This window comes from Zea mays, chromosome 4, assembly GCF_902167145.1.
Source record: "Zea mays cultivar B73 chromosome 4, Zm-B73-REFERENCE-NAM-5.0, whole genome shotgun sequence".
In the NCBI taxonomy this organism is placed as follows: domain Eukaryota; kingdom Viridiplantae; phylum Streptophyta; class Magnoliopsida; order Poales; family Poaceae; genus Zea; species Zea mays.
This window is the reverse complement of record NC_050099.1, coordinates 140,757,557-140,769,589: the sequence shown is the minus strand read 5'-3', so window position 1 is coordinate 140,769,589 and position 12,033 is coordinate 140,757,557. Positions and strand designations below refer to the sequence as shown.

Sequence of the window (12,033 nt, the reverse complement as noted above, 5' to 3'; positions counted from 1 at the left end):
CTTTAATCTTTAATGAAAGGGAATTAGGCTTACACCTAGTTCCTAAATAATTTTGGTGGTTGAATTGCCCAACACAAATCTTTGGACTAACTAGTTTGCTCTAGTGTATAAGTTATACAGGTGTCAAAGGTTCACACTTAGCCAATAAAAAGACCAAGTGTTGGGTTCAACAAAAATGCAAAGGAGCAACCGAAGGCTCCTCTGGTCTGGCGCACCGGACTGTCCGGTGTGCCACCGGACATGTCCGGTGCACCAGAGGACTCAGGTTTCAAACTCGTCACCTTCGGGAATTTCCAGAGGCCACTCCGCTATAATTCACCGGACTGTCCGGTGTGCACCGGACATGTCCGGTGCTCTAAGGAAGGGCGGCCCCAGGAACTCGCCAGCCTCGGGTTTTCATTCCAGCCGCTCCGCTATAATTCACCGGACTGTCCGGTGTACACCGGACTGTCCGGTGCATCTGCGGAGCAACGGCTACTTCAGGCGCCAACGGCTACCTGCCGCGCATTTATTGCGCGCCAGCGCGTGCAGAGGTCAGGCACGCCCATGCTGGCGCACCGGACACTCTACAGTACATGTCCGGTGCGCCACCGGACATCAAGGCGGGCCCAGAAGTCAGAACTCCAACGGTCGATTTCCATCGGCACTGGTGACGTGGCGGGGGCACCGGACTGTCCGGTGCGCCATCGAACAGACAGCCCAGCCAACGGTCAAGTTTGGTGGTTGGGGCTATAAATACCCCAACCACCCCACCATTCATTGCATCCAAGTTTTCCACTTCTCAACCACTTACAAGAGCTAGGCATTCAATTCTAGACACACCAAAGAGATCAAATCCTCTCCAATTCCACACAAGGATTTAGTGATTAGCGAGAGAGATTTGCCGTGTTCTTTTGAGCTCTTGCGCTTGGATTGCTTCTTTTCTTTCTCACTTGTTCTTGTGATCAAAACTCCATTGTAATCAAGGCAAGAGGCACCAATTGTGTGGTGGCCCTTGCGGGGAAGTTTTGTTCCCGGTTTCGATTTGAGAAGAGAAGCTCACTCGGTCCGAGGGACCGTTTGGGAGAGGGAAGGGTTGAAAAAGACCCGGCCTTTGTGGCCTCCTCAACGGGGAGTAGATTTGAAAGAACCGAACCTCGGTAAAACAAATCCGCGTGTCACACTCTTCATTTGCTTGCGATTTGTTTTGCTCCCTCTCTCGCAGACTCGTCTATATTTCTAACGCTAACCCGGCTTGTAGTTGTGATTATTTTTGAGAATTTCAGTTTCGTCCTATTCACCCCCCCTCTAGGCGACTTTCATTTAACAATTGTGTTGCCTTGTTCTTGATTCACAACATTTGAGAACAAGTGCCCAACATTGGCGCCCACCTCCGGTGAACTCAAACAACCACCTTCGACACCAGGAGCTCGAGCAACCACCTTCGTCATGCCACCGAAGAAGGCAATAGCGCCAGGGGCTGCCCTTGCACCACTAGGCATCAACCAAGAAGGGCTCCCTCTAAGAGAAGCTCGAAACCAGAAAAAGAAGACCATTAGCCCAACACCACAGGAAGAGGAGCTAGATCAAGAGATCAAAGATCTAGAGGTCATCCACCAACAAGTGGAGAGAAGAAGGGAGAAAATGCTTAGGCTAGCTGAACTCCAGAAGAAGATTGATGAAGCTGCCGAAGAGATGCGCCATATCACAAAAGACAACGAGCAAGGATGAAGGCCACAACAGAGAGAGCTTCGTCAGGAAAGCCCAAGCTATGATGATGTATGGTATGATGATTTCAATAATGGTAACTTTGCTTTTGATGATGCTTCTCTCCTAGCAGCAGAGTTGCAGGCTACCCCATGGCCACCTTCGTACAAACCGCCACAACTCCCCATGTATGACGGGCATTCCGACCCGAAGCAGTTCCTCATGAGCTACGAAGCAACCATATCATCATATGATGGCAACACTGCCGTCATGGCAGTCAGGAGTGTGGCTCAAACATGGTATTATTCTCTTTGGCCGGGAACAATCACGTCATGACAGAAGCTGAAGGATATGCTAGTCATCGGCTTCTAGGGTTTCTAGTCGAAGTCAGTGACTGCTCAAGCTCTATTCCAATGCACACAGGACCACGAGGAATACTTGCAGGCGTATGTCCGAAGGATTCTGCGTCTTAGAGCTCAAGCGCTAACAGTGCCAAATGAGATTGTCATTGAAGCTATGATCAAGGGACTTCGACCAGGACCAACAGTGCAGTATTTCGCCAGGAATCCCCCACAAACTCTGGAGAAGCTTCTATAGAAGATGGACAGGTACATCAGAGCCGACAATGACTTCCGACAAAGAAGGAAAGAAGCCTGCAGATACTCTGAGATGACCAGGGGCTTCGGAGGAAGACTCCACCCAAGGTATGTTAGGACGATCCATAATCCCAGCTCAAGTGAAGACAGGGGAAGTCATACTCAAGGGCATCGGCACAACTCTCAATCATCAGGAACACAACAAAGCTCCTTCAGGATAGAGATGACAATGTGTACCCGAAACCCGATGGGTTTTACCCCATTAGGGTACGAGTTTGAGTCAATTTTCATACCCATGAGTTTGTTAATGGGCATAAATCTATGCCCGATGGGTTCATGTTTGTTCCTACAGTACCCAAACCGGTGAACCTGTGTGTTTTTTAAACCCGACCAAACCTAGTACATATTGTCATTTTATTTTATAAACGAACAACAAACTTGTTATCTCCCTATTTACTTCTTATTTTTTATCAAATGGTGAATGTATAAGTAGTTGGTGAGAGTGTTGTTTGGTTGCTATTATAGTTTTTACTAGAGTTATATATGTGGTGGATGGATAATTTAGTGCAAGGTCACTTGATTATACAACTTATTATTTGTATTCCATTCTCTCTACTAATAATTTTATATCAAATCATGAGCTTGGTGTTTATCACATAAATTTTGGACCATGATCTCATTAATCAATACAATACTTATTAATTATGAGAAGAACAAGCATATTAGAGAAATTACCCGGTAATCCGTGGGTACCTGCTAACCCGATGGATACGGGTTTGGGTAAAATTTCAAACCCGTCATAGGTACGAGTTTTTTAATGGGTATAGATATTTTTCACAGGTACGAGTTTGAGATAGCAAAACCCAATAGGCTTGTACTCGTTGCCATCTCTAACAACAAGGGTGTGTATAAGTACTGAGTAGTGAGATGTATATAAATTTAACTAAACACTAGGTGTAAATCCACATCAAATATATAACTAATGGTCTAATTAATTTAAACACTTCATAAATTACTTATACTAGTTACTGAATGATTATTTACGTATTTTGATTTTGTTGCCCCTAGGACTTTGGAAAATACCCCTGAATTGACAGCCAGGGCCTGACTCGTCAACTCCTTTCCGCCCAAAACACTTCCCAGCCCTCCACGCACCCCGCTGCCGCGGCTCGAACATAAACCCTAGAGCCGCCGGCCCGGTCGCGCTAGCGACACAAATCTCAAATCACCCGGAGAGAACTCGCTCGCGAAGGCAAGTAAGCTTTAGATCCCCCATTGCTTCTGGTTCCTAGGCCAGCGCGCCTCGTTTTTCTTCTCCGTTTTGGTCTAATTCGTGAGGAATTTGGGTTTTCTCGTGGGCTTGGTTACGCTCCGCTTGGAGTGGATTTCAGTGACTTTTTTGTTCGGATTGTTTCACTCTTGCAGGCTGAACTCATGGCTCGCGTCTTCGTTGGGAACCTGGATCCGCGTGTCACGGCGCGGGAGATTGAGGACGAGTTCCGCACGTTTGGGGTTCTGAAGAGGTGAGATGCGGTGCCGTTGCATAGTGCTAACCTCGTTTTATTTTTTATTGATAGCGGAAGCACTAAGCTAGTCTTTCTGCGGGTATGATTTCCCCCCGAGTTGCCTCTATCGTACTGCTGATAGCATATACGACTTCATGCTGTCGCTTGCTAGCTCCTATACATGCATGCTAAACAATTTGTGTTTTGAGTATGATAGTTTCGTATTGAGCATAGTGCCTACTAGTGGTAAAACAACAATAGAGAAGCCTGTGCTCCACTTAGTGGTCATGTGATATGGTATGTATGTATAGAAATCAATAAGGGAACTATTTGTTTGCTGAGTAGAATAGGTTTTATTAGATTTGTGTTTATTCCTTGACAATCTCGGAATTTTTTTAGTGATGCATATGCTGTTTGAGAAATAGAAGGGGAAAAAAAGCAGCGGTACTATGTTCACATTAAATTACAAGTCCCTGAGGCCTAGTTTGGTAGGGCTTGGGCTTCTGCATGATAAGTTGGCAAGTGCTTTAACTTACCAGTACGCATGTTGCCCTGATATTATCTAGTTAGCCTCACTAATAGACAATCACATCTTGTTAGTAGTATCAAGCTCAAGACAACTAACAGGTCTATCTTAAAATTTCCTCTTTATGTGTTGGCTGCTTTCTTAATTTCTTGCAGGCTAAATTGAGCTTCTTCTTTCTTTTTAAAGGCCTGTGAGTTGTTATCATCCGTTGTCTTTTTAGAAGAAAGGCATGATCTCTTTCTAAAGATTAGAGAGTGTCTATCTGAACATTTGTAATTTAATCCAGACATCTAGTACACTTGCAACTGTGCAATTATTTTCATGTTTCATGTTAATGAAGAATTGAAGATCAACATCAACAACATCAACAAAGCCTTTTAGTCCCAAGCAAGTTGGGGTAGGCTAGAGTTGAAACCCAACAAGATGTCACCAAAAAGAGAGAGAGAGAAAGGGGAGGGGAAAAAGCTTTTGAGAGCACTAAAAGGGAAAAGGCCTAATCACAGTTCGGGCACGTGGATAGCTTCTTTCCAAGCACTTCTATCCAAACACAACTTCATTGGGATATCCATTCCTTCAAGTCCCTTTTGATTGCCTCCTCCCATGTCAACTCCATTGGGAAAAAGCTTTTGAAGAATTGAAGATAACACAGTAAAAAAATACTGGGTGAACATGATGACGAGTAAGAAACAACCAGTGTGATATGTGGAGTAGATTGAAGTTGAACTTACTATGATAGATGGAAAGATGGAATCATGCCAGTAATTTTGAAGTGCATCCAACATAACAATGTTATCTTCTGATCTGGAATTTGTATGTCTATGATCTATAATAAAGGTTCTTGTGTAATGTCAGAATTGACAAAATTAGCTCGGAATCATATTTCATCAACACTATAGATATCTTAATACTGGATGAAATAGTTCAACCTTTTTCTTAAATTGGTTGATGCCAATATATTTACTTATGTTTGTTGTTGAATAATTGAATTTTGACAGGTTTAGCTGTTACCTTGTAACTTGTACTCCCTCCAGTCTTAAAAAACAAGACCTTTTGGACAAGGTTTAAGTCAAACATATAAAACTTTGACTACTAATAACACTTTTGTTATTTAGTTTTGAAATCTAACAATCATATTTATATAGATTTATCTTAAAAAGTACTTTTGCAAAAGTATAAATATATTAAGAGTTTATTTTTATTTTAAGAAAAAACATTAGTCAAAGCTCTATTTTGGAGACCGTGTCGCTGTCCTGAACGACTTGTATTTGATACCGGAGGGAGTACAAAAGTGCCATATTTTCTACTTCAGTTTCTTGTTATACTATCTTAGCCATCCTTGTCTGTAGGTCTGGTTGGATTTGTTTCTGCATTTGCATGCTGAGTTGTTTATCTCCTGGTTGCTGTTGATTAAGATGATACTAAGTTAAACATGTTCATAATAAAATTTGTTTGTCTGTCAATCAAGAAAGGTATTGAGCTCAATACCATACCAAATGTTTTTTTCTCTACAATAGATTATTGTATTTTATATGCATTCACTTGGACTGATTTGTTCTTTCCATGCAGTGTATGGGTTGCTAGGAAACCACCAGGGTTTGCCTTCATTGACTTCGATGACCGCAGGGATGCACAAGATGCCATTCGCGATTTGGATGGTACATAATAACTATGGATGCCTATTTATTACTTTGAGGGTGTTTGGTTCCACCCAACTAAACTTTAGTCCTTGTCATATCAAATGTTTGAATGATAAATTAATTACTGGTATTAAATATAGTCTAATTATAAAACTAATTACACAGATGAAGACTAAAAGCCGAGACAAAATTATTAAACCTAATTAAGTTTATATTTGATACTTATAAATTATAATTAATATTTAAACATTTGATGAGACACGAACTAAACTTTAGTCAGAAGAACCAAATACCCATTTGTAGCGTAGAGAGCTTTCCTTTTCCTGTAAGACTTTGCATAAGTAATTTATGCATTTTCTGATAGCAGGTAGTTTCTTTGTAAAGAATGTCGCCATTTTAAATTACTATATGCAGAAACTTTTTTTCTTTGAGTTACTCACTTATTTGTACATTTAAAAAAGCTTACGAACTTCAGATAATAGAACAGAAGCTTTTGATTCACAACAATTATCACTCTGTAGAAGGAAGTCGTGCCTCAAATGAAGTGGTAGCTAATGTGTTGTCAACATGTGAAAGATATTTGTGCTGCCTGATTTCTATGTTCTCATTGTTGGGCGAAAGGGCCACTAGCTGAGTTGGTTAGGTGGTCTGAGTAGTACTCCTCAGGTCCTAGGTTTGACTCCATGCGGTAGCGAATCTCAGGCTATGCTTAAAAACATCCCCTTGTCTGTCCTGCGCCAAAGCTCGGTCGCGGTCGTTTTCACATGGGCTATGGTGCCGCCCCGTATGGGTGGGGCAATGGTTTGGGGGTTTTCTCGACCTGTGTGAGATCTTCTTAATACAATACTCGGGGGCTGTCTTAACCCCCCCCCCCCCCCCCCCCCCCGCACGTCGAGTTTTTTTATGTTCTCATTGTTGGTCACTTCCCAATAAGTTTGTTTGTCTAAACTTTATTATATCCATCAAGTAAGTTTTGAGTTCTTCGTCTTACAACTGGCAAGTAATTAATATTTTTGAAAAGTTTAGGCCACATCGTTTAGTATGCTTTAAGGTATCTAATCTCTGCTTTTATTGTGTTATGAGTTGAATTCATGTGATGGGGAAAAGGCTGTCTTTGGCAACTATGAAATGTTTGTGCCTGTGGATGGACAAACCAGTTGCATTTTTACCAGGAATAGGAATTAGTATCCATTATCTCAACTCCATGTCAATACTAAGTCATGACTATAGTTATACTAGTATATAGCCCGTGCTAACGCTACGATCCCGCGGAGGGGAAGGGTCGACGACGACATCGACAACGTGAGGGGAGATGTTGAAGGCGGCGGCGCGAGCGAGAGGAGTGGGGGGGAGGCTGGGTGCGGTGGGGTTGTGGGGAGGGAGAGAAGAGATGAGATACAAGGAATGATCCAAATAAGTCCATTAGATTTGAGTAAGGGAGAAGGGATGCAGTCACGACTCGCCTGAGGCCAACCCCGGGCGGAAGACGCAGTCACGGCTCGCCCGAGGCCAACCCCGGGTGGGAGACGCAGTCACGTCTCGCCTGAGGCCAACCCGGGCGGGAGACGCAATCATGACTCGCCTGAGGCCAACTTCAGGTGGGAGATGCAGTCACGACTCGCCCGAGGCCAACCCAGGGCGGGAGACACAGTCACGGCTCGTCCGAGGCCAACCCCGGGTGGGAGAGGCAGTCATGAATCGCTCGAGGCCAACCTCGGACGGGAGACGCATTCACGGCTCGCCCGAGGCCAACCCCGAGTGGGAGATGGTCACGACTTGTCCGAGACCAATCTCGGGCGGGAGATGCAGTCACGCCTCGCCTAAGGCCAACCCCGGGCGGGAGATGCTGTCACGACTCGCCCGAGGCCAACCTCGGGCGGGAAACCAGTGCACGACCCATCCACCCGAGGCCAACCTGGAGGACCGAGCACGGGCAACGACGCCATCGAGCCGGCGACCGGGTCGTGCAACATGAGGTCAAAGGAGCAGCCGGCAAGCGGAGTCCACGCCTGCGCGAGCGCGTTCGCCGCTGCGCCCTCGCGCACTGGGAGGACCGAGCATGGGCAACGACGCCCACAAGATGTGACTGCGTCTCCCGCCCGGGGTTGGCCTTGGGTGAGTCATGACTGCGTCTCCTGCCCGGGGTTGGCCTTGGGTGAGTCGTGACTGCGTCTCTCGCCCGAGGTTGGCCTCGGGCGAGTCGTGACTGTGTCTCCCGCCCGAGGTTGGCCTCGGGCGAAACGTACCTGCGCCTCCCGCCCGAGGTTGGCTTCGGGCGAGCCGTGACCGCGTCTCCCGCCCGGGGGTGTCCTCGACCGAGGTGTGACTGCGTCTCCCGCCTGGGGGTGGCCTCGGGCGAGCCCTGAACGCGTCTCCCGCTTGGGGTTTGCCTCGGGTGAGCCCTGACTGCGTCTCCCGCCCGGGGTTGGCCTCAGGCGAGCCGTGACCGCGTCTCCCACCCGAGCGTGGCCTCGGGCAAGCCATAACTGCGTCCTCTCCCGCCCGGGGTTGGCCTCGGGCGTGTGCGTCTTCCGCCCGGGGGTGGCCTCGGCCGAGTCGTGACTGCGTCTCCCGCCCAAGGTTGGCCACTTGGCATCGGGCGAGTCGTGACTATGTCTCCCGCCCGGGGGTGACATCGGGCGAGTCGTGACTGCATCTCCCTCCCGAGGTTGGTTTCGGGCGAGCCGTGACTGCGTCTCCCGCCCGGGGTTGGCCTCGGGCAAGGTGTACCTGTGTCTCCCGTCTGAGGTTGGCCTCGGGCGAGCCGTGACTGCATCTCTTGCCGTCGCCATCCCTGCCCTCCGAGTTTGGCCCATCCGAGATGGGACACGATGACCTTCTCGCCCGCCTCATACGCGCACTCCTTGAGGTCCTCGTCGTCTTAGTTCGGTGCCAGGGTGGGGAGTAGTGCGTGCGCCTCCTCGATGGCCCTAGGCCCCTGGCCGCAGCCACATCGAAGGCGTGGGCGGTGGAACACGAGGAGAGGAGATTGGAGAGTCTTTGAACCAAATCACCGCACACCCAACCAAATCGCCGATGTTGAGGGAGATTGCGGAAACAGGGTGGTGGTGGAGGCGGATTCGATGCCCGGGGACGTCTTAGGCGAGCAGGGTGTCGTAGTGAAGACGTGAGCCGTGGAGGATTTAGCGGCGACGGCATTGTGCTGGCCTTGTTGTCCGCGGTCGCCGTGGTGTAGGCGCGTTTAGGCGGGGTGGGTAGGCGCCGAGGCGTGCGAGCGCGTCCGTGGAGGATTTGGCGGCGGCAGAACCGTCGTTGTTGGCGGCCTCGTCGTAGAGAAGGGTTGACGGAGCCAGGGTTGGGGAGGAAGACACGAGCGAGTGTGGGTGTGTTTCTGCGTGAGAGTGTGTGCGTTGAGATGATCCATTAAAGACTGGCCGTCCGATGCGTTTCAACAAGAGAGACGTGGGGGACGTGCGTGTGTGAGACCACGTGCGTTGAGGATGATCCAAAAAAGGTTGGGCGTCAGATGCGTTTCATTAAGACTGAGTAGACAAAAGAAACGATCTGGAACGTTGGTATTTGACAGTGGGATTTGTCTGGAGTTTATAGGCTGGATGTTGTATTTAGCAGGGGCATGAGTGCGTGGGATGTTTTATGTGGTGTACTTGGCTTAGTTTTAACTGGTGGGTTTAAGGGGTAGAGAGTAATGTTGGATATGTTGGCACAGCTGTACATTGTCAATGTGTACGTATACAAAATTACAAATAAACAATATCTTACTGACAATAGAGCAGATACTCAAGTCCTTGTCCTGTAAAATGCATACAACCACAATACTTCAATACAAGGATTCCTTTGCAAGAAAGCCATTGAGTTTGTTTCAAACTGCTAATATGTTCAGGTCTTACTTGATAACGAAATTTAAATTTTGTACTAGTAATTGAACGAAGTTTTGCACTTTAGCTACTGTGATCACATATACTTCAGCAATTTGTGAATTTATGTTTATGTTTATCTTGTTGATTTGTGCTTGATAGGTAAGAATGGTTGGAGGGTTGAGCTGTCAACCAAAGATGGTGGTGGCCGTGGCCGAGACCGTAATGGTTCTGATATGAAGTGCTATGAGTGTGGTGAAGTTGGCCACTTTGCACGTGAATGTCGCTTACGGATTGGTTCGGGAGGGCTGGGTAGTGGAAGGCGTCGCAGCCGAAGTCCTAGATATCGCAGCCGGAGCCGAAGTCGCAGCCGGAGCCCAAGACATCGAAGGAGCCCAAGCTATGGCAGAAGGTAATTTGCTAATGACACCAATCGACCAATCCATCATGTGCATTCCATTAGTTTTAATTAAGGGTTGGGAAACATCACCTAGAAATCCCAAAACTTTTGAGAACGAAGCAAAATTTCAAAGATAACACATTTTTTATGACCAATGAAGTATCCAGTAAATTAGTAATGATCTCAAATGCACTGTATACAGATAATAACAAAGGTTTTCTGGACATCTCTAGCTTTGTGTTTGAGCCTAGCCATTGCCACATTATCCCTTTTTGCAGTTTTGCTCTGTAATGGTCTCAAATGCACTGTTTTACCCCTTTAAATACATGCAGCAAAAATTAAGATGGCATGTTGAAAAGAATGAAGACGAGAAGTCACACCTAGAGATGTTATTGTAGTTAATATCAAAATAACTAGATGTGTTCCTGATTTGAGGGATACTATTTAATCAAAAGTTCAACTATGCATTTTAACTTCTGTATGTAGTTCTTTATCTTGCATTGGTAATATATGATCTGCTGCATTCTTATCGTCCTCTCCCACCTGTTATAGCTTAATTAGCATTGTGAATCCAAACCTAATATTTGAGGGGAACATTTTGAGTGACTAGATAAAATATAGATCAATGTCTTTGCCTCACTAGCAGTCTTTTCAATGGATTATGTTGCGTTCATCCTGAAAACAAATGTTGGGGTTTTCAGGAGCTACAGCCCACGAGATCGTTCTCCTAGGAGGCGAAGTTACAGCAGGTCGCCGCCACTGCCACCACCGCCTCCTAGAAATAACAGCATGTCACCACGGGGAGCCCGAGAAATGAGCAGATCGTCACCACCACCTCCCAAAAATAACAGCAGTTCACCACGGGAAGCCCGAGAAATGAGCAGATCGCCACCACCACCTGCCAAAAATAACCGCAGTTCACCACGGGAAGCCCGAGAAATGAGCAGATCGCCGCCGCCACCACCTCCCAGAAATAACAGCAGGTCACCACCGGGAGCTCGAGATGTGAGCAGGTCGCCGCCACCACCTCCTGATGCCAGAAGAAGCTATAGCAGATCCCCAGAACAGCAGCCCCAGCACGAGTCCCCATATGCCAATGACGCCTGAGAATATTTAGCTGCTCAAAGATGCTGGAAAATGCTAAGGGGCCCAGCATGTTTTGCCCATGCGCGTCGGTACAACTTATAGGATCCAGTCTGAGATTTTGCTCGTGTTTTGGGTTTCCCTTGGACACACCGCTGCTGATACCATTGTAGAGGGAGGAGCATAACGTTTCCGTTTCGAGTATTGACTTTGGGCACTTATAGCTGTCAAGACATGACCTGGTTCTTGTTAGATTTATATCACTAGATTGCTTTTGAATTCGGACGAAGTGTTAATCGTGGGCTATGTTGAGATATTTGTCTACCTTTTCAGGACGCTTTCGAAGAAACATTTTCCTACTTGCTTTTGGTCAGTGATTTCGTTTTTTTTGGGGGTGGGGGGTGTTGTCACACGTGGTAGCAATATCAAGCAGCGAAAGGCTGTTGCTTTGGTTGCCTAAGAGCATCACCTCCATTAAATTGCCGCAACTGGTTCGGACACAGGGCCTCGCGAGCGTCTTCTAGAAATGGTTGGTGGCCTCTAGTTGGTGGCCTCTTCGGTCAGCGCAGTTTCTTTCCTTTCTGACCCGCTGTGGCCACTAGCACTTCGCCGTGCCTCTACCTTTCTTTCATCAGACCGCCTTTTGAGGCCCCTGTCGGCCTCTGTCACACTTGCCCTTCTGCTTGCGATGATTGAAAATAGCTTCCACCGCATCTTCTCTCGATGCGTGGGTCGTCGTGTGTCTAGGAGCTCCTTAGTGGTTC

The 12,033-nt window shown here is 47.0% G+C and overlaps 1 protein-coding gene across 2 annotated transcripts; it reads left to right on the top strand.

The window, feature by feature from the left end:
• Positions 1 to 3,369: 3,369 nt before the first annotated feature.
• On the top strand, positions 3,370 to 11,628 carry LOC100273521 (splicing factor, arginine/serine-rich 7). 2 transcript variants are annotated; one of them, XM_008678599.4, is made up of 5 exons: positions 3,370 to 3,538; positions 3,708 to 3,805; positions 5,880 to 5,968; positions 9,949 to 10,198; positions 10,888 to 11,628. In XM_008678599.4, exons 2-5 carry the CDS (start codon positions 3,717 to 3,719, stop codon positions 11,291 to 11,293), a joined length of 834 nt encoding a protein of 277 aa, XP_008676821.1. In that variant the 5' UTR covers positions 3,370 to 3,538; positions 3,708 to 3,716; the 3' UTR covers positions 11,294 to 11,628. The 2 variants fall into 2 exon arrangements, with proteins under 2 accessions (XP_008676821.1, NP_001354373.1); NM_001367444.1 differs by having other exon boundaries at positions 3,413 to 3,534; positions 10,888 to 11,614.
• The last annotated feature ends 405 nt before the right edge of the window (positions 11,629 to 12,033 follow it).